This window comes from Phoxinus phoxinus (genome assembly GCF_949152265.1).
Source record: "Phoxinus phoxinus genome assembly, chromosome: 23".
Lineage (NCBI taxonomy): Eukaryota > Metazoa > Chordata > Actinopteri > Cypriniformes > Leuciscidae > Phoxinus > Phoxinus phoxinus.
This window is the reverse complement of record NC_136898.1, coordinates 24,198,219-24,221,624: the sequence shown is the minus strand read 5'-3', so window position 1 is coordinate 24,221,624 and position 23,406 is coordinate 24,198,219. Positions and strand designations below refer to the sequence as shown.

The 23,406-nt window shown below is 37.7% G+C and overlaps 1 protein-coding gene across 2 annotated transcripts; it reads right to left on the bottom strand.

The window, feature by feature from the left end:
* Window positions 1-5,050: 5,050 nt before the first annotated feature.
* sptlc1 (serine palmitoyltransferase, long chain base subunit 1) lies at window positions 5,051-23,229 on the bottom strand. Of its 2 annotated transcripts, XM_079600179.1 has the most exons (15): window positions 23,153-23,229; window positions 22,158-22,265; window positions 19,830-19,924; window positions 19,630-19,723; window positions 18,113-18,185; window positions 17,907-18,039; window positions 17,228-17,357; window positions 16,092-16,181; window positions 15,566-15,673; window positions 15,383-15,478; window positions 10,428-10,524; window positions 7,488-7,542; window positions 6,926-7,043; window positions 5,537-5,610; window positions 5,051-5,453 (listed from the first exon to the last, which is right to left on the bottom strand). In XM_079600179.1, exons 1-15 carry the CDS (start codon window positions 23,204-23,206, stop codon window positions 5,360-5,362), a joined length of 1,419 nt encoding a protein of 472 aa, XP_079456305.1. In that variant the 5' UTR covers window positions 23,207-23,229; the 3' UTR covers window positions 5,051-5,359. The 2 variants fall into 2 exon arrangements, 1 of the variants encoding a protein (XP_079456305.1); XR_013796190.1 differs by lacking the exons at window positions 5,051-5,453; window positions 5,537-5,610; window positions 6,926-7,043; window positions 7,488-7,542; window positions 10,428-10,524 and adding an exon at window positions 14,086-14,186 and having other exon boundaries at window positions 15,145-15,478.
* Between the last annotated feature and the right edge of the window lie 177 nt (window positions 23,230-23,406).

Genomic DNA, 23,406 nt, shown 5'->3' with positions numbered 1-23,406 from the left:
GCGGAACAGCGGACTTGGATTGGCTCTTGAATATTAACGAGGTCACGTGTCGCGAAGCTCCACGAAAGTTTTTCCAGGGAACGTCAGCGTGAGTTTCCAGCCATAGTAGGATTCGTGATTTGGGAATGAGATTGGATGGAAGTTTTGATCACCTTGAAAAAATACGACACCTGCCGGCGAAACCCTCCTTTTCATTCAGAAAAGAGTTGGAAAAAAGTATGCTAGACTTTCATATTGTTACAAAAGCTTTCCTTTTCAAATAAATGTTCATCAAAGAATCTTGGGGGGAAATTATCAGTTTCCACAAAAATATGAAGCAGCAGCACAGCTGTTTTCAACATTTATAATAATAATATGAAACAGTCTCAACGGGGAACTAAAGCAATGTTCAAACATAAATCAGTTTAAATCAGGTATAAAGATATGTAATGGTCTTTAAGGGATGTGAAGAAGAGGGCGAATAATCAACGAGTATTTTTGGGGCTAGTAATTATATTCAGTTTCATTGTGTTGTTATTATTACTTTATTTATTTATTTATTTATTTATTTAACGGTATTGATTTATTTATTTGTATTGTTTTCCTGAACTGATGAAATTTATAATTTATTCTTTCATAGTAGGCCTAGTTATTTAAATATTTTTCATTGTTTACATAATTTATGTAGGCCTACTTTTTGCATTGATTTGAGGTATAGGCCTACCAAAGTAGATGCGTGAATATTTGGAACGCGGGTCGATTATTTGTAAGCATTTGTGGATACGGGGTGGGATTAATTACGTTGTTGTTGTTTTTTCACTCCTTTTCGAATATGCAATGGACATTGACAATGTTAAAACAAAACAAAAAGTATTTGGCTGTAACTATTGTTAATTATTATAATTTTTTATGTTTAACTTGATTTGATATGTAGCTATACTTGATTTCATTTTCTTGTCGGATGTTCTTTTTGCATAAATTCGAAATAAATTAATTAATTTAAGCAGCAAATCAACATATTAACCCTGTAAAGCCTGACGTATGAAATTATAGGCAGATGTTTTATAGATTGAACAAGAGTTTGTAAAATCAGCGTAATGTTATTCTGAGGCCCAACTGAGAAATGGCCAAAAGTAATGAAATTCTGATGCTTGTAATGTAAAGCAGATACTTACATAAACCATATAAATATCAGTCATCACTCTATATCTCCCAATAATGTCTGAATAAGATGATGTTTATTTAAATGCTTTGTTTAATAATCAAAGCTCTGTAGTTTTAAAACATATGATGCAATGCAACACAATGATTGAGAGATGAACAAATAAACCTTCCTCAGAAGCCTGATGATCATATTTGACACTCGTGATTTTTCTATTAAACGATGTCTGGATAATCAAGTAAACCTGAGATTAATCCAGTAAGTGTTCATCTTGAAATGTTACTTACAATATAAATTATTCTTATGTTCACTTTATAAAAATCATCAGAAAGACACGTGACGCACGAGCTGAGGACGTTATACTCAAGGACTTTTACTTGCTGAAAAAGTATGAACTGCCAGTCAGAGACAGAAGGACTGCAGCAGATACAGTAAAACAGGCTCTCAGCTTTTGATCATGGTGATCATTGATAAATCTGCACATTTATTTATTTATTTACCTTTATTTTACCAGGGAAGAAAATCACATTGAGATTACAATCTCTTTTACAAGTGAGCCCTGGCCAAGAAGGCAGCACATAGAGGATACACTTTAACAGACAACAAACAACAAAAGACAGGGATGCACAGAAGTATTAAAATACACAGAAAATCACTATCTAAAACAATCACAAACATGATGATAAATTTGATTTAGATAAGACTTGAATTCAATATGTGAAATAAAAACCTCCAGTTTTTGCAACTCATTCCATGAAGTTGGAGCACTGTAACTATAAAAGCAGTTTTGCCAAACTCTGGTTTAGTTTGTGGAACATCATATACTATGTATCTACTTGATCTTAGCTTGTATTCAGATCTACTAGGTGTTAAGAGTGTAGTTAAATATAAAGGAGTATGTCCAGTTATTGATTTATACACAAAGATCATCCAATGTTTGAACCTTCTTGTGTTAAGTGAGGACCAACCGACCAATTCATATAATACACAGTGATGAACAGAGTACTTTGTATGCGTTATAAATCTCAATGCTGAGTGATACACAGAATCCAATGATTCCAACAAGGTCTTTGTGGAGTGTCTATAAAACACGTCTCCATAGTCTAAAACCGGCAAAAAGGTATACTTCAACCAGCTTTTTCATAAATATGATCCAGCAGCTTTATAGGCTTCAGGCCGATTGAATGATGAAGACTGCAATCACAGAAACGCTTTAGTAACGTGAGTTACGTAGTACTTGAATACACCTTGTGGTGCAACCTGGACACATCGTCAGTGATACTCCCGGGGTCATAGGGTGTTTCGGGTCTTGCTTCAGACACCCTCACCCGGGCGACCCAGCCGGGGGTGATCAGGCCCCGACTTGTGTCCAGGTAGCGCTCTATGCCACGCGTCCCCCCTCCTTAACCAGAGCCACTGTGCAGCCTTTTCAGCAGATGTTCATGGCTCTTTGCCTGTGCAGTCCGCAAATCCCCAAGAGTCCCGGTGTAGAGACTGTCCTGCGAAGCCCCTACAGCCCACTTCAACAGGCTCACAGCGGGCCTTCCTCCGACACTCAGCTACCAGATCAGCGTACCGTACCCTCTTCCTTTCCTGGGCTTCCTCCATTCTATCTTCCCAGGGGGCCGTTAGTTCAAGCAACACCACCTGCTTACTTGCTGCGGACATCAAGACCATGTCCGGTCGTATAGTGATGCGACTGCAATGGTGTCTGGGAACCTCAATTGAGTCCCCAGGTCCACCAGGAGGTGCCAGTCTCTTGCTGTTGCGAGCAAGCCCCCTTGGGTCTTTCTAGGGGGCTGAGGCTTCTCGCCTGCTCGAACAAAGGCAATTGCAGACTTGGTTGGATGATGTGCTTGCTAATGTTAATGCCAGTGCAGATGGCGTCTGCTACTGCCTTCAGGATCTGGTCATGGCGCCAACGATAACGCCCATCGCTTTTGAGCAGCAGCTGAGGATATGCTCTAATGATCCCCTTTTCTGGCAGAGTTGGCAAGCAGGTGAGTCCACCAGGCCCCAGGTGAACAGGTTGGCAGGGCTACACTCTTAGAAGAAAAGGTTCTATATAGAACCTTAAAAGGTTCTATAGGCACTTCGTATTTGGAACCGCTAAAAGGTTCTATATACAGAACCCCTTTTAAGGGTTTTTAAGAACCAAAAGGGTTCTTTCTTGTCATTATAGAACCTTTTTAGCATAAAAGGTTCTTTGGAGTTGAGTAAAGAACCCTATGGTTCTATATAGAACCCCAATGAACCCTTTTTTTCTAAGAGTGTAGAACCTTTTAGGGGTTCCAAATACGAAGCGCCTATAGAACCTTTTAAGGTTCTATATAGAACATTTTCTTCTAAGAGTGTAGGAAGGACATCATACACTGACTGGACCAAGAACTTGGAATGGTGTGGTTCCACCCTACAGAGTTCTTCCCAAGTGATCTTACGGCCAGCTGTTTGCTCCCACCTTGGACATGCCCACCCCTCTGCTGAAGCGAGCCTCCTCCACCTCGGCTCGTACCTCCTCCTGGATAAGCTTCCGCTTCTCCTTTCCTCTGGCTTTGCTGTAGCATGGCTTGGGATTGCTACCAAGCCCGGCCCGCCCAGTAGCCACCGTACCGTACCCACCAGGGTGCTATGCCTTGCCTCCGCCCGTTCCACTGCATCCTGGGCGCGCCACTTCCTTCCTGATCTGACCTCTACCCCTGCTGAGGAGACCTTGGAGTTTTTGGTTTTCTTGTTATTAAATAAACAAGCCGGCAAGTCCAGCCCAGCTGAGAAGTAACACATCACTTTCCACAAAAAGTAACAAAGTAATGCAATTAGTTACTTTTTTTTAGGGAGTAACATAATATTGTAACGCATTACTTTTAAAAGTAACTTTCCCCAATATTTATCACAGGAATAAATCATATTCTAAAATATATTAAAATAGAAAAGTTATTTTAAATTGTTATATTTTTTCAATGTATTACTGTATTCCTGATCAAATAAATGCAGATGGTGAGCAGAAGAGACTTCTTTCAAAACATCACATTTCTGAACGGTAGTCAGTGAAGCCTATATTTCTGTATATACATTTATTTTTGGAGATTAAAAAGATTACAAAAACCAATGCAACATGACTAATTTGTATAAAGGCTCAAACGTGTTTTATTCCTGAATTTTGCTTGAAAACAAAGTCATATTTTGACATATTGACAATCACTGAATGAAAACTATAATTTGATCATATTTGGTGTGTGTGTGTGTGTGTGTTTGTGTGTGTGTGTGTGTGTGTGTGTGTGTGTGCTTTTGATCCATTACACTCACTCCGCACTGTTACCAGAAAATACACAAGAAAAACAAAACTGAATCCTAGAAAGAATAACTGCACATGTAATGCACGATTCCTCGAAGCTAGAGAAAAAACACAATTCATATGCAGTGCATGAACATTTTGGAATATGGTATAGAAGCAACTCTTTGGTCAAAGGTAACAAACAAAATGTAAATACTAGTGTATAAAAAAGTTACTTATATATACAGGAGAAACTCGAAACATTAGAATATGGTGCAAAAGTTCATTTATTTCAGTAATTCAACTTAAAAGGTGAACCTAATATATTATATAGACTCATTACATGCAAAGTGAGATATTTCAAGCCTTTATTTGTTATAATTTTGATGATTATGGCTTACAGATTATGAAAACCTTTTCACAATAATCTAATTTTGAATTTGGGGTTTTCATAATCTGTAAGCCATAATCATCACAATTATAACAAATATATCTCACTTTGCATGTAATGAGTCTATATAATATATTAGTTTCACCTTTTAAGTTGAATTACTGAAATAAATGAACTTTTGCACCATATTCTAATGTTTCGAGTTTCGCCTGTATAATATTATATATATACATATATATATATAAATAGGTATTTTTTGTGGTGTATTTACTGTTGATAAGTTAAGATCTCCCATCATTCCTCAAGGCATTGAACGGATCATGAACAGGTTTGATGTGCACAGCAACTGCAAACAGCGTGAAGAACCAGCTCAACGTGAAGTAAAGACTCGAACGATCCACAGAGTCTGTACGTAAGTGCGGAACATAAATATAATACAAACAGGTTCGCTCAGTGTGTTGCTGAGGTGTCAAAGGTCATCGAGCCGTGACTCTCACTCCCCCGTCTCCCGTGATGACGGACGTCTCCGCTGATCTCCCGGGATGGCCGCGCGTGGTCACATGAGCAGGTTCACGGCCGCTTCTCGAATGCATTTCGCCGCGTTCTGGATTTCCTCCTGCGTCTGCTCCACGGTGACGACGACTCGGATGCTGAGGACACAGCAGACGTTCAGGTCAGCACAGATCAGAACACGGTTCACGAGGCTAAACTGAGGAGATCGTGCACAGCTGACCTCGGCGGTGGCAGGAACCGCTCTTCTTTGTCCAGGTATCGAGCCAACGTGAGCGCGATCTGTCTCTCCAAACTCTACAGATATCACCAGAACAGGTTATTTTACTCAACTACGCTCTGCAAGTCAACATCAATTCAAAATTACCATTTCAAAACTTTGTTTAATAAATGTCTGATCTAATTGTGCACATTATATAGACATATAATGAGAAACTTGTTACATTTTGATCCATCACTGTATCTCTGCCTCTGAAATAACGTTTCTATTTTGGTTATATGTGACCCTGGACCACAGAACTCAAATCAATTTCATGAAATCGAGATTTATATAAGCTTTCCATTGATGTGTGGTTTGTTAGGATCGGACAATATTAGAAAATCTGGAATCTGAGGAGCAAAAAAATCGAAACATTGAGAAAATCTCCTTTAAAGTTGTGCATTTATGTTCACGATTGTGCTGCATTCCCTCACAAAAATACATGTTTTATATATTTACGGTAGGAAATTTACTAAATATCTTCATGGATCATGATCTTAATATCCTCATGATTTTTGGCATAAAAGAAAACTCGATAATTTTGACCCATATGATGTATAGTTGGCTATTGCCACAGATATACCCGTGCGACTCCAGACTGGTGCTGTGATCAGGGTCACATAGACATGGATTGGTTAATATAATAAAAATGAACAATTCTAACTTTAAATTGAGCCACGTTCAAACGCCCATATTTCATTACACAAGAACTATATGACTTGATGGAAGAATACATTTAATTATTTATTGAACATAAACAATGTATTTTATGATCACTAATACTGATTTTATTGGATCAAAAATACAGTAAGAATATAATGAAAGAACTATCATTTCAGAATAATAATAATATTACCATTTAAAATATCAGTTTTCTATGTGAGTATATAGTAAAGTGTAATTTTTTCCTGTGATCAAAGCTGTATTTTCAGCATCATTACTCCAGTCTTCAGTGTCACATGATCCTCAGAAATCTAATATGATTAAACATTTATGATTATTATCAGTGTTGAAAACAGTTGTGCTGCGGCTTCATATTTGTGTGGAAACTAATACATTATTTCAGAATTATTTGATGAACAGAAAGTTCAAGCAAACAGCATGTATTTGAAACACGATAAATGTCTTTACTGTCACTTTTGATCAATTTTTGTATTAATTACTTTTCAATGTTAATTTTGGCATCTAAAGCTACGAAACGCTTCATATGACAGTGGAATGGGTTGTGAACCGCATTTATACGATCTGCTTTGAGGTCAGAGATATTGTTTTCCATTATTGCACAGGATTGAACACTCAGCGATATGCTGATGATCGAGACTCATCTGTCTGTGATTGGCCGGTTGAACGTACGTAATCGACGACTGTTCGGAGCAGCTTCAGGTCGTTGGCTCTGGATCCGGTGCTGTTTTCCAGCTGGAGATGGAGAGCCGGAGCAAAAGCCTCTCCCACCACCTTCAGTCCCGGAGTCCTGCAATACACCCCGATGACATCATCACTCCTGACCAGCCACTCCTGTGCCGGGAGCAGCAGCTCATTTGCATTTAAAGTGACAGGCACAAAACGGTGTGTTTTTGCTCACCCTCAAAAAGTGACAACTTTAACATGCTGTATAAAAATATCTGTGGGGTATTTTGAGCTACAACTTCACACACACACTCTGGGGACATCAGACGTACTTTACATCTTGTGAAATCACATTATACCACCCCCTTTAAAACATGCAATACAATGATGATTGAGAAATGAACAAATAACCCTTCCTCAAAAGCCTGATGATCATATTTGATGCTCATGATTTTACTATAAAAGGATGTCCCAGAGTTCACTGGAGGCAATCTGCATTCAGGTTACTAAACATCTGTGGCCCATTTAGGTTCATTTTCATGGAAAGAAGTAGGAAGGATTGACTTGCCCTTGCAGAGCATTGTGGACGAGTTGGCACTTCTCCCGCAGAACCTGGAAAATGCCTGTGAGGGAACATGAAAACCGTGAGGGTGTGATAAAAACACACTTTAACTAGACTAATGTCATTTGTTTGCATTGGTAAATGTGTCAGAAAGGAAAGCAAGTTGATAAGTCATCAGTGAGCGACCTGAATTATAACATTTGGCACAGACATGAAGAAAACTACATCACCCCCTTCAGTACTGAGGTTTGGTACAAAAAAAATATGAGATGGGAGAAAAAAACAACAAGTCTCCCTCGCAAAACCTCTTAGCGAGCAAACAAAAGTTTCTTGGGGAGACGCAAAACATTTGTGAGAAAGTGCAAAGCATTAACAAATAATTTTTAACATAACTCCATGGTTATTTACTCTCTTTAAATTAAATAGTGTGATATCACATATTTTTGTCTTTATAAAACATGATCCTTCAGAAATCAGTCTAATATGATTAAACATTTATGATTATCATCAGTGTTGAAAACAGTTGTGCTGCGGCTTCATATTTGTGTGGAAACTGTAACAAAGTTCAAACAGCATTTATTTGAAACAGAAATCTTTTGAAACATTAAACATGTCTTTACGGTCACTTTTGGTCAATTTAATGCATCTTTGCTTTTCTTTGATCTGTGATCTGACTGACCACAAACTTTTCAATGTTCATCTTGGCATCTAAAGCTACGAATTACTGCCATCAGCCACTCTGCTCTTTAAAATATCGGTATCAGCCATTCAAAATCAGCCGATCACAACTTACGATCACAGGGGAACGCACATTAAGTATATCACAGGACCCTGTGCTTGACACTATTCCCGTAGAGTATGTTTCCAGCTAAATATGTTACAGAGAGCAAAAGATCGAGGCTCAACGGGCAGTTAGTTTCTCCTGGCATGAGTGCGGCTGGAGCTCAATACACACACACACACACACACACACACTAAACCCCACTGAGAGAGCTGTCTGAAGCTCGTGTCCCCCGGGGAGAAGCCGAAGTGTTGAACACTGTCTCTCAACATTCATTCAAGTCAAACACCACTGATGGCCTCAGAGACACACAACTGCCCGAACACTCACTGATCAACACACACACACACACACACACTAAAGTGAGGTGCTGGACTCACTCAAATCCCGCTGATAGAGCCGTCTGAAGCTCAGAGACACACAACTGCCCGAACACTCACTGATCAACACTATACGCATCTTCATTATTTAATCAGTCTTCTGTTTTATTATTCAGTCTATTATTCAGTCTTCTGTCACGTCACGTCATTTATACAGCACTTTATACACCAGATCGCTTTAAATCAGCAGCTTTACAGAATCAAAGACGAAAACAGTGTCAGTGTCTCTTTCAGTTAGAATTACAACTTCTACTTTAACTTGTGGAAGGCCGACCTCGAGGGACTGAACCGGAGAAGATTTACACGTTAAAGAAGGCGGAGCCTCAGAGCCACACCCACCTATTACATCATCACCACGGACCAATGGCAGCTCGAGGGTGGAAAGTTCACTTTTGAAAACCGTTTCGAACTCCAAACGAACTTCATTTCTGCCTGATCTTGTTCAAAATGACGTCACACCAGTTCTCGATTACGCTTGAAGTATAGCTTGGCCTTAAGACCGTTTCTGTACGGCTGCTTCTGGACCAGGTCAGGAAGAGCTGGGGATAATCTGGCGTTTCGATATGGCATTGTTCCCTCGTCAATGTAAGTCTATGGGATTTTCAGCCCTTTTAAAGTCCGCCAAGCAAAAGTCTGACCCTACTTAAGAGTTTTATTCAAGTGCCTTAACTAAATGTGAGTAATTGTGCTGGCCAAGCAAACACCGCTGAAACCGAGTCTGTTTTTATGTCTGAGCGTCGCTGCATATGGTTTAGATCAGCTGATAATCAGAGCGTCTCTTTAAAGTCCAGCCAAATCAGTCCACTAAAACACTGCTAAAAGTTAAAAAAGAAAGAAAGAAATGCTTAGTCATGTTATATAAAGGATGATGAAAGTAATTCAGGTGTGTGTGTGTATATATATACAGAGGTTGCCAAAATTATTAGAACGGTAAGATTTTAAATGTTTTAAAAGTCTCTTCTGCTCACCAAGTCTTCATTTATTTGATCCAAAATAAAGCAAAAACAGTAATATTGTGAAATATTTTTACAATTTATTTTCTATGTGAATATATAGTAAAGTGTAATTTATTCCAGTGATCAAAGCTGAATGTTCAGCATCTTTACTCCAGTCTTCAGAGTCACATGATCCTTCAGAAATCACTCTCTAATATGATGATTTGATGCTCAAAAAACATTTATTATTATTATCAATGTTGAAAACAGTTGTGTACAATTTCTTTTCAGGATTCTTTGATGTATAAAGTTCAAAAGAGCAGCATTTATCTAAAATAGAAAGCTTTTGCAACATAATAAATGTCTATACTGTCACTTTTGATCAATGTAATGCATCCTTGCTGAATAAAATTATTAATTTCTTTCCAAAAAAACAAAAACAAACTCTTACCGATCCCCAAACTTTTGAACGGTAGTGATAATGTTACAAAAGCTTTCTATTTCAGATAAATGCGGTTCTTTTGAACTTTCTATTCATCAAATAATCCTGAAAAAAATTGTACACAACTGTTTTCAACACTGATAATAATAATAAATGTTTCTTGAGCATCAAATCATCATAGAGTGATTTCTGAAGGATCATGTGACACTGAAGACTGGAGTAAAGATGCTGAAAACTCAGCTTTACCAACACAGAAATAAATAGCATTTTAAATAATAATAAAAAAAAAATTTTGGCCACCACTATATATAGAGGTATATCTAAAAGTATGTTCCCATCTAGCAAAAAAATGATAAAGTAAATGTCTAGAGAAGATGAAATGCATGCTTTAGTGCAAGTAAATGTCACCTGGATCTTCCTCCATGATGTTCAGGCCTTCGATCGCAGCCGCGGCCAGCATGGGTGGAAGAGACGCTGAGAAACAGTAGCCCTGCCCTGACAGACGCTGACGACACAAAACACACACTCAGAATTCACAACAGAAAATATTCATATTCCATTTAGAGTATAATAATGGTAGAAAGCTCTTTATCAGAAGCCAAGCGATGATCTGGATTTGTTATTTTCACAACCATTACAAAAACGAAGCTATACAACGTTTCATCGCATTTAAACAAAACTTTGATTTGGAAAGTGGACCATCCCTGCAGAATCCAACAATACACATTTATCAAGCTCGCCGATATTATTGGTCCATTTGAATAAGATTGAAACTGCTGGATATTTGCCACACTTTGTTTGAATCTTAAAGGGACGGTTCAGAGTCATTTCAACCTAGGGTCCTCCGCACCACGACCTCGAGCCAACCAATGTCCCAGGAATGCACTAATATTTTGTTGATAGTACCAGTTTGAAACAATTATTAGTTAACACTTAGTTGTCAACACAACACTAAAAAATTTAAATAAAATTTAAAAAAATAATAAATTGGATATATCAAAAAACGTTTTCAGCAACACCGGGTGATCGCGCAAGACTTTTACGGGCTTTTCCCAAATCACAGATTCAGATTATTTTATTTAATGCCATGTCAGCATTCAAAGCTATTTTCATGGCAAAAATTCAATTACAAAAATACAAATATCATATAAATACAATAAAAACAATACAAACAAAACAGCAAGTCATTATACAAGATTTTTTTAAATAACATATGATAAAAAAAATCCAAAACCTTTTCAGGCATAATCCCATTAAACATGTCCTAAAGTGAAGTAACTTCATAAAAGAGCCTTCTTGTTCTTACGACAATCCAATAAAATATGTTTGACAGATAAGGGGATTTTACAAAACATGCATGAAGTTGGGTCTTCACCTTTAAGCAAAAAAGCACGGGTCAAACTTGTGTGACCCATACGACCCAAATCACGGAAGTGACCTCGATGTCCGGGTTAGCGGTAGCATAAGCCATCAGGCAAGTGTTATTTAAATAAACTCCTGATGTACTTACACACTTTCCAGTGCCTCGTTTTATGAGTACAGAACCTGTGTGCACTACTGTAGAAGTGAGGTGCCATCCCGGGCATTATTAAGCCCCGTTCACACCGCCAGCGATTGTGTTGCTGTGTGTCGCTGTGTGTCGCTAGTCTCTGTACTGTGAAGTCGCTTGTGGGCGTTGGTAGTGCTGTCGCTCTAATGTTATTGGTTGACTGGACGTCTGGCCATATCTAAATGCCATCACAAGTGATACAACTATATCATTTTAATTTGACTAGAAATGATAGGCTCAAAAGAAACCGTACGCTGTTGGGAGAGTGTTTTTATATTACCACAGCAGTGTTCAGTGGATTAAATCATTTACTAGATTAACGGTCGATCAAGTAACAAATTAAACTCACTCATACGGTCAAATTACTAAAACGTCGTATTTGACAAATAATACAGTTTCTTGTCTCTAATAGTCAACACAATGCAGGGGAAACTGTAAAGTGAACTGCAGTGTGCTAAACTTGCATCAAAAACTTACAACACTCAAACTATAAATGTATGAATTAAACTCACTGTCGACAGTTTCTTTTCCATGCATCATTTTATTATATCCATGAATGTGGCCTGCACTCGAGATGGTGACGTAACGTGAGCTCCACTGAAAGTCTTCTTTCCTATTGGTTGTCGCTCCCGAAAATCGCTTCTCATTTGCATAAAGTTGAAATTTCTGAACTTTTGTCGCTCGTCTCCTGTCGCTTGACACGCCCACATTCTGTCGCCAACGGTCACTGTCGCTCGTGTCGCCGGAAGTCGCCAGCGCTCCATTGAAATGAATTGGATCTTGTCGCTGGCGGTGTGAACGGGGCTTTAGTGTGGTAATTTACCAGATACAACCTTGGATCCATTAGCGTCTGCACTAAGCCATTCGGCTGATATCTCTCTAAATAAGCTCGAACTTTAATAATATTCCACCGAGGGGAAAAAGCTTCGGAGGTTTGGCTCGAGGTCATGGTGCGGAGGACCCTAGGTTCATTTTACTCCGACCCATCCCTTTAAGCATCTTCAGAACCAAAACTTGATAAATATAATACATTTTAATGATTCAGTTTTTCCCCCACTGAACTCTTTCCTATCCCTTTAGGGAACAAAACCAATACTGCCATTTTTAACATTACAAACGTCGAGCCACAGGTTATCACACTGAGATATTGGGTTTTGAGTCTCGAGGGGCATTTTTTCCAAAGTAACTGTGCAGTAAAAGTGCACGAGAGCCTGCGCACAGCCAGACCGCTGATGCTCCATGTGCACTGCAGTCGAGCGTGGGGATCCACTTCCCTCACATCATTAAAGGGACGAACGAATCTGATATGATCCATGTGATTCGCAAGCCGTGTTATGCGACAGTCAAAAGGGCAAGGAAAACAATAAATGACTGTATGACGGTAAAATCAAACCTCATAAATACAGCGGACGGCAAAATGCATCATACGGTCACTCAAGTGGAATGATGTAATAGCAAAAGATTGATTTCTGTCAAGTATCCATCCACCATAGATACTTTAAACAATCTCACAAGGATCTGATATCAAAGAGATTCGGTCACATGAGGATAATTCCACACGTACGTCCAGATTTAAAAAAGCATATGTATATAATTACAGCTTTATCTTCAGAATATAGAAACCATATGTACAGAAATATATATCAAAGGAAGCCTCTGGATCATTCACACAATAACCAGAAAGCCAAATCTTTTAGATTCGCGGCAGCAAACACTAAGAGTGTGTGCAACACACCGTTGCCTAACAAAACCCTCTGCTTACTGAACACAAAGACTAAACCAACGTCAAATATTGAAAAATACAGATTCGTCTCGGCCGTCAGTATTTGCTGTAAACACATTTCCCGCGCGCTAATATACACACACACGAGTCAAAATGATTGTGTGTGGGAAGATGGACTGCAAGCCAGAGATGATGTAAACAGACATTAGACTGAAGCCGGGTGTTATGCCGTCAGCCTTTCATTCAAAGTCGGATGTGGGATATTCCACCGCGCTCCCGTCAGCTTTACAGGAGTCTGGCCATCCACACAGAAGCTCCCGGGAAACACAAGCTGGTGGAAATCTATCGTACATCTCGAGGTGCGCTCCAATCGACGTACTTATGCACTATTATACACCGTTTTATTGTATAAATATCCAGATTGGTGTGTTCACACTGAAAATCCCAGATTGAACGAGTGCACTTTAAACACTTGGAAGATCATTACATCCGTGAATAATGTGGGACACTTCATGCTCACAACTGACGCAGCTTTAAAGGGGTGATGAACTGAGAAATCTAATTTTCCTTGAGCTTTTGACATAGAAGAGGTCATCACACTATAAGAATATCCTATGTTAGTCCAATAAAAGCTTTTATTGACTCCAGGCACAGCGAACGACAGGTTTTTCAGAGTGGGGATCTGTGACGTCACAGGGTATCAAACCCCGCCTCCGCAGAAGAAGATCGACGCCCACTTCAACACCGCCTGTTTAGCCTCGCTAATGCTCGCATTACATGAATAATGTAATAATGATGCACTTTTATGGACTTCAAAACAGAAACAACCATTCACTGCCATTATAAAGCTTGGAAGAACCAGGACATTTTTTAATATAACTCAGATTGTATTCGTCTGACAGAAGAAAATCATATACACTAGGGATGTCCCGATCAGGGTTTTTTTGCCCTCGAGTCCGAGTCTGAGTCATTTGATTTTGAGTATCTGTCGATACCGAGTCCCGATCCGATACTTCTATTATACATAAAAAAAGAATAAAGAAGAGTGAAAAAAACAGATCCAGGATGTTCATATTTTTTATTTAATTCACCTTATTTTAACAACTCTGTTAACAAACAGAGCACTTCTGAGGTAGCTTGAACAATCAAATAATAAATAACAAATTATACACTTTTGGACTTAAGTGCAACAGTAAATATAAAAAAAAGTCTAATATAAAAACAAATAGCACCTCAACTTAAAATATCCAGCAGGCATGTAAACAAATAAAAAAATTAAAGTGCCACAGTGTTTGCTGCAAAGCCAGTAATGTGCTTTTAGGAACTGCACTCCTAACTCTTACTGTCATCACAGTAGTAGGTTTCACTGAAGGAAATGTATGTTTTTCTTAATGAAAACTCGCTGTATTGTGTCGGGTGTTTGTTTTTGAGGTGCCGTATCAGGTTTGTAGTGTTGAATGTAGCCCTTTTCTTTCCCACCTCTTGCAATGCCAAGTTTGCATACTTCACAGTTTGCTATGGCAATGTTGTTTTCATCAACTTTATAGTATCTCCACACCGCAGACATATTCGCGCTTTCCGCTTCAAGTTGCTTCCGTTTTCTACTTTGCCAATAACCAATAGCGTCTCTGAAAAAAAAAGTGACGTCATGCCGCACGCATTGCTGTTTCTGTGTGGAGTCAAAAGGGTCTAAACTCTGTGCGACCGCATAACTATAGATGTGTGTGTCAAAAAATAATGAATATATATATATATATATGTCCGAGTCCTGATCGGGAGGTTACGTCCGATTCCGATCGAGTCTGAAACAACGTGATCGGGGCCGATTTCCGATCACGTGATCGGATCTGGACATCCCTAATATACACCCAGGATGACTTCAGGGTGAGTAAATCACGGGCTAATTTGAATTTTTGGGTGAACTATCCCTTTAAGTACAAAGTGGATCAGTCGTTTGGGACGCAACCTTGAAGATTCGGACTTTCTGAGTTGAATGTAACAACAGATATTATGCTGAATATTCCTGTAATAAAGTGCCAATTTATAAAGTAAGTTTGATGGTGCAGATCCGTTGTTGTTTTGAAGTCATACCTGATGATCAATAACGAATGATCGTCCACAGCAGAATCCTCCGATGGATGCCAACGCATTCTCCATGTTGGCACTTATGAGGTCAATATCATCAATCTGAAGTTAAAACACACACCATTATTTTTCAAGTGAGCACCTGGAACTGTAGAGAAGTGCACTGTGGTTATTCTAGCCTTTACGTACGTTGACCCCAAAATGCTCTGTGACTCCTCGTCCATGTTCTCCAAGCACCCCGAAAGACATGCTCTCCTCCAGGAAGATCCGCACTTTATACTTGTACTTCAGTTTTACCTGGAAAAGAAGATCCATTAAAAACACCAGATCGTGTGGAAAAATGCAACCGGTGCAATGCAATAGTAGCAGTGATATGCAGAAGTTTAATATTTATAGTTAGGTGTTTGTTCAAATCCCATAAAAGTTATAATAAACAACAGTATTATAGGAGGTATACAGGAAGTAATCGGATCATTTTCTTTTAATACTTCTTATGTTGCAGCCTTATGATGAAATGCTTTATTTTAATGCTTTTTAATACTCTGCACCCCATTTGATATATTTCAGTTTTATCTTTCTATCACAAATCTGTTTATTTGCCAGTAAGGAGAGCAGATTGATTTGAAAAAAAATCAAAGGTGAAATGACAAAAAGTGTGTGTGTGTGTGTGTGGCTGAATAATTCTGTGAATGTGCTGCAGGCTAAATGATCTCACCAGTTCAGGCAGTGGACAGATATCTGCAGTGTTGATGTAGAGACCCTCAGCTAAAATGAACCGTCTGATTACTCTCGCCTTACGTGGATTCTGAAATAAAAAACAACATAACTATGAATGAACTAGCATGTCTACAGCAAAACAACAAACAGCTGCTGCTTTCAAAATATTACATACTCTTTCATTACATGTTCTGAGTGAATGTAGACCGTTGCTAAGGTCTTTTGAGTGGTTGTTAGGGTGGATAGATTCATATATGTACTACTATATATAGTACATACAATTCAGGTGAAACTTGAAAAAAATTAATATTGTGCAAAAGTTCATTTATTTCAGTAATTCAACTTAAAAGGTGAAACTAATATATTATATAGACTCATTACATGCAAAGTGAGATATTTCAAGCCTTTATTTGTTATAATTTTGATAAGTTGTTAGCCATAATCATCAAAATGATAACAAATAAAGGCTTGAAATATCTCACTTTGCATGTAATGAGTCTATATTATATATTAGTTTCACCTTTTAAGTTGAATTACTGAAATAAATGAACTTTTGCATTAAATTATTCTTTAACAAAAAGTAAAAACTCTCTCTATTTCAAAAAAATTCTGTTGACAAAAAAAGGCCACATGGGCAAAGGAAAATAATATATAACCGATAATGTAACTTTTCACTATCCAGTCAAATCCCAATTGTTAAGATCGGTTACACATCAACTCAATGCATCCTTGTTACTGTGCGTTTATGTACTGCGTAATATTAATTAACAACATGTATTTGCTATAGGTTTAGGGTTAGTTGGTTGTAAATATGCATAATTTACTGTTATTACTATAGGAAGTAAATGTAACGTGTGTAACAAGGACACAGTAAAATAAAGTGTTCCCTTAAAGTCGCAGTCATTTCTGAGAAACGCTGTTGAACATTTAAATCAACACCTAAATATTTGCTTGATGTCTCTTCTCTCTGTGTGTGTGCTGAAAAAAAAATGTTTCTCAGAGATTGCTTACTGCACCTTTAAAATCACGTCTACATGATTGGATACTGTTTTACCAGGAGATAGGTCACGGACACCATTCTATGCTTTATTTATTGAATTTGTTTTCATGTCACCTGGTCGAATCCCTCCTCACCTTCTGATCTTCAACCTCTTGCTCCTTCAGAAGGCGCTCTAGATCCTCCATATCGTTGTGTTTGAAGTATTTGATGAAGCTGCGTGAAGCCTGGAGGCCTTTCTGAATGGAGAAACACGCCGCCTCGTCGCTGAGAAAACCAGACACACACACACAGACACACAGATCAGGATCCACTTCATCATCTCTAAAGATGCTGCTGTTCCAGCTGTGGACGTGAACTAGTGTTGCACAATATACCGGTACTAGAAAGGTATCGCGATACCCAGCTATTAAAATCGGTACGATATTAAATTGTATTAGTAATACATTTTTAATTACATTTAAAAAATGAGATTTTGGTCATCCTAACCTGTTCAGAATTGTGAAAGGTTAGCAAATGTTAACATGATTGATAATAATGTCAATGTTGCAAACATCTTTGTAAGGATAAACACACTGGCATGTAATTATTATTATTTTTTTTATAAAGGGGAAGGAATGGTCAAAAAGCAGCGCAGGAACAGAGTTTATTTTTTTTATTTTTTTTTATTAAACAAATTGAAAGTTCTATCACATTTTTCAATTACTTTTACTGTCTAACCCATGGTATCGATTCAGTCTCGGTATCAAGGTATTTTAGTCTGGTATCGTATGGAAGTCATGATTAGGTATCGTGACGACACTAATGTGAACTCACACAAAGATGATGTCTCCTCTCTTGGAGTACGCTGGGATGGCACTGGCGACGGTGGCGAAGCCGTACGAGTAGATGATGGCCTCCTCTGTTCTCATGAACTTCGCCAAGCGCTCTTCCAGCTCCAGATGAACATCTGCAGAACATTTACATGCTTTACACCGACAGTGTCACCGACAGACAGAAACCTGAGGTGATAATCCACCCACCGAAGGTCCCGTAGAATCCTCTCGGCCCACACGTTCCCACGCCGTACTTCTGCAGTGACGTCAGGGCCTTCGACTGAGGACAGATTAATGACGCTGTGAGACTCATTCATGCTTTTGTTGAAGTACGATAGACTCAGATCCTTTTATTCAGTGCCATGTCAGCATTCAAAGTAGGGCTGCACAGTTAATCAAATTTGTAATCGCGATTATACAAGTACGGATGCCACAATTATGTAATCGTTTAAAGGCGCAATTACAAAATAAAAGTTCCCTTACATTATTCTGTGCGCTTAAGATGTGTTGTTTTTCTTTCTACAGCTTATCTTAAGGGGTTTCCCTCCATTGTTTTAGTTTTAATATAACATTATAATATCATGCATATCCAGTATTTACTTTGATTTGGTTTCTTTAAATATTTTTATATAGATATATATTTGACATTTGAGGCATAATGCTATAGAAAAGCAAAAAAAAAGGTTTTCAGGAGGAGTGTTTTCAGCTTGTTCATTTTGATATGACAATATGGCTGCAGTGGCTTCAAACAATTGCATAAAGCTATTAAAAACATAATCGTAATTTATAATCGCAATTCAAATTTCAAGGGAATAATCGACAATTTTGATTGTTGTCATTATCGTGCAGCCCTAATTCAAAGCTATTTTCAAGGCAAAAAAACAATTACAAAAATACAAATATCATATAAATAAAGATTTTAAAATTAGCATATGATAAAAAATCCAAAACCTTTTCAGGCATAATCATAAGTCCTCGAGTGATTGAAGTACGAGAAGATTTTCATCACAGAGTTTCCGTAATAATGACCAAGAATATCAAAATGTTTATACTGGCCACTTTTTTTAACATTAATTTTTCATGATAAATAATAAATAAAAAAATGGCCCCATTTACTAATGTTAATTTTGTTAAAGAAAAATGTTAGTCGATGACCTCTTTTTGCATGACTAAACCGAGATGATGATGAGACGACACCAACGTCATACAATGATAACTGTTATTACATTCAAAATGTTGTTAAAATGTTTTACTTTATCAAAATCTCACATTGTTTTGGTCAAAAAAATAAAATAAAAAGAGGACAAAAACAGATGAAAAATGCCATTAAATACATTAAAATTATTTCAAAAGATTGTTTTCAAAATTAATAATAATCAGAAATGTTTCATCATATTATACTGACTTCTGAAGGATCATGTGACTCTGAAGACTGGAGTAATTATGCTGAACATTCAGCTTTGATCACAGGAAGAAATTACACTTTATAATAGAAAACATCTGTTTTAAATTATAATAATTTGCCAATATTACTGTTTCTACTGTACTTTTGATCAGATAAATGCAGCCTCGGTGAGCCGGGAGTTATTCACAGTAAGTGTAAGTGCAGTGTAAACTACGCCTCCCCAATCTAGATGTATTCAGCATTAACAACACATTACAATCAGGATCAGCGGACTGGAAAAGTGAAGACTGGAAAAGCACTTGGACTAGCGCCTGCAAACCTTCACACGCTCGTTGTCCAGCAGACCCAGGAAGTTAAACGAGGCGAAGTTAATGCACTCTTTCCCATTGACGATGATTTTGTGGCTTGGAGGGCTGGAGAAGAAAAACACCGGCTCAGTCAGAGTCATTCACACAGTGATTATTATTCCATATGTGGATTTGAACATTGTTTGGAGTAAGAAACGCCTGGCTGACGCACCCTGTGACCACATCGTAATGAAGGGACGGATGATCTTTGGATACGGGAGAAACCAGCGGCTCCGGCTGCCACTCCTCTATTAGCTCCTCTTTCTCCTGAAACACACCAATGAAGGACACACACAACTGCTTATACACGTCAAGATACATCTCCTGTCTTGAAGTAACTGGGTCAAATTACCATTACCAGTATTTAGGGTGACCACCCGTCCCGCTTTGCGTTGTACCGCACAGCATTTTCACCCCTTGTCCCGCACGTCGCATATTGAGAAAATGCCCCGCATTTTCATCAGTCTGTTGGTTTTTAATTATCATATTAAGAAAACGTTCATGCGTTCTTTTGCCTTTTTAAAAAGCATTTTATTTATTCTTTTTGCGGCATAGTTTTCCACCTATATTTAACAGCGCTTCGTCAGAAGTACAAACACAACAGCCGTTTTTTAAATCCTAGCCAATGGTTGAGAAGAAAGGAGTAAACACGGTCACTAGTAGGTTGTGACGGCTGTCAATCAAAATGTGGACCGCTGATTCGTTCCATGTGTTCCCTGTCAGAAAACTAATGGATAATTAGGTTCATTTTAATTTTTAATTGTGGTTGTCTAAAAATATGAAAGTTTTTGGTTTAATATATTCTTAACATATAAGACTGTCAATGTAATTTTATGTTGTTTTATATTTTATTTGTTCATTGTTTATTTTGTTGGATTTTAATTGGATTTGGTCAGAACTGTTTCAAAAATAGTGATCTGCATGATGCCTTTGGGCTCAGTGATGCTGAACTTAAATGACATGTAAAATAAAGACATGTATGTTACATTGTGATGTGGTGTTTTCTGGAAGGGACTAAAGAACAAAGTATTTTTATCAGCTGTATAAAACAGCTGTACAAGTATTTTTTATTTTTTATTAAGTTAGATAGACATTATATAACAGTTTCAGGTTATGTTTTAGCGTTGGTAACATGTCCCACATTTGGTTCGTTTGATGGTGGTCACCCTACCAGTATTACAATGCTGCCATTTAATTTTACACATTTCTAAATGGTCTTTAATGCAAACGGTGGCTCAGGTAGGTCAAAAAACACGTGAGGAGAAGCGTTAAAAACACAACAGATTCAGACGCGATTAAAATCACAAAGTATGTCTGTGAAAATTTCATTTTTCTAACTTCCCCCTGAAAAACTAGTCGCGTTCAAATAGTGCTTATGCTGTGTTTTGAATAAAAGTTTAGATTTTTTTTTTTTATAAAAATCAATTATAGTTTACAAACAGCAACTGTACTATTCACATACATTAATACTTAAACATAAATGTGTAGCATTTTTTTAATGGTTATTGAAAAAAGTCTGATAGATAATGGCAGTTTGTTGCTTTACATGGATATAAAATATCAGATTATATTTCAGATTCTTTAGTAGCCTAAAACTATTTGTATTTTCCAGGCGTTTCTTCCTTCTCGTATATGACGATAGACTGGATTGTTGTCGCCTCATTCCTCCAGCTGTGATTGACAGCTCTGAGTTGACACGTCATTATTAGTCGTGATATTTCCTTCAGCCGCCATAATAGTTTGCACACATAAGTTCACTTAGAAAGTTCTTGAGGAGGAGGTTTTCAGAGATGTTTCGAGATATAATAGAATCGTAATCCCATCTCAACTGGAGAATAACTTTATGGGTTGCATTAAATGTTGGATCGGTAGGATCTTTTATCGGCAGCAAACTCAGTCTAGCCCATAATCCTGGCTTTATCTGCTCTCCTTGATGGAGAAATATCAAATATCTCCAGCGTTCATGTTGGATAGAAACTTCTGTTCTGCTTGAGTGCCTTTGGGGTCAGTAAGAGTTTTTAAAAGAAATTAATATAAGCATTAAATTGACAGTAAGCGACAGTAAAGGTGGAAATAACCACCTTAAATTTAATCAAATTTCATAATTTTTTCATAAATTTCATCAAAAAATCATGATAATAATTATGTTCCATCATTATACCAATTTCTGAAGGATCATGTGACACTGAAGACTGGAGTAATGATGCTGAATATTCAGATTTTATCACAGGAATAAATTACACTTTACTATATATTCACATAGAAAACAGATATTTTATATTGTAATAATATTTCACAATATTACTGTTTTTTACTGTATTTTTATCTTGGTGAGCAGAGAAGACTTTCAAAATCAAAAACATTTGTAAAGAATCATGCTGGCCACAATCTTTTGAACGATGGTGAACAATAAGCTTGCTTGAGTAGCAAATAGCCGCAGAAATACAGGAATCATCCTTCAGATAACATCGATCCAGAGTCTGAATGCAGGATCGCTCACCTTCTCTGTGAGGTCGGACCTCTCCTGAAGCTTATATGTTTTGGAAAACAGCAGTCTGATGATCCACAAAATCAGGATACCTTCTAAAATCAAATGATATGCTGGTGCCTAGAGGAGAAATCAACATGATTATGAAACGAGCGGCATCACTTCCTCGTCTGATTGAACACGTTCATAAGCCATGTATAATGCTGATGAATGAACACAAGTAGTGCACATCAGATATTAATGTTTTCATCGTTCATCAGATGAATTTACACCATAATTAAAACGCAATGCTTTCCAGATGAAGCACTCCTCCTTATCAGACATCCTAAAGATGAATGTGTGCTTGCTTGGCAAGATAATGGTTTATTCTACTTATTAATATTAGAAGAGTCTTATTAACATCAGTGTCTTGTCTTATAACAGCAGCAGCTGAATGTTTTATCTTTAGTTCTCTCCTCATATAAAACTCTCACAAGAAACAATCCATATAAAACATTCACATAAAACAATATCATACAGATTTGGTCACAGTTAATCAATCAATTTGACAACAGAGAAAAATGAAATAAATGGAGTTCCAGATTCAAAATAAACAACAAACAATCCTTTAAAACATTTACCACGATTTACACCAAAACACAGGTGTTTTTACTACTTTAATAACTTGGAATCAACCACAACATGACAGACCGATTCTGAAAGCTTCTTCTTTATACATATTTTTATGAGAGCCCATGTTAATGTCATGCTTTTAGTGTATTAACAGTAAGGGTAATAACTTTCTGACGGGGTTACTGTAGTAAACTCAGGTGTAGATGAGTGAGTCTCACCTGTCTGACTGTTAAACACTTCCTGGAGTTACATCACTGAACATTATGTGTGTGAATTGAAATATAGACAAATACAATCATACGGGCCGGCGCTGTTTAACCAAACACACGCTAAAAGTCTGTCGATATTTACGAAAATTAAATAATAAATAATAAAAGCAGAAAGTTTGTAGTTACCTCGTAGAAAGCTTGCACCATCTCCACCAACACCCACTGTTGCCCCGACGCCATTTTGACTGAGTCATGTGACCGAGTGCGCGTTCGTGATTCATGTGAGGCGCCCTCGCGTGGAGATCACGTGCCGGTGCAGTGTTCCTGGTTTTTCTTTTCTTTTTTAAAATATGATGTCAATCACTAACATATGATATCTGAATCAAACCAGACTGTTGATGTTTTATAACATCATTGTAGCCGTAAGGTTTTTATAAACG

What these genes read in the sequence shown, in the direction of transcription:
- sptlc1 (XM_079600179.1), bottom strand. Translation starts at nt 23,206, where the DNA reads ATGGCGTCGGGGCAACAGTGGGTGTTGGTGGAGATGGTGCAAGCTTTC. An exon ending in GGTCCGACCTCACAGAGAAG is followed by an intron (nt 19,925 to 22,157) that starts GTGAGCGATCCT and finishes GGTGTGTTTCAG; the next exon opens with GAGAAAGAGGAGCTAATAGA. An exon ending in AGAGGAGACATCATCTTTGT is followed by an intron (nt 17,358 to 17,906) that starts GTGAGTTCACAT and finishes TGGTTTTCTCAG; the next exon opens with CGACGAGGCGGCGTGTTTCT.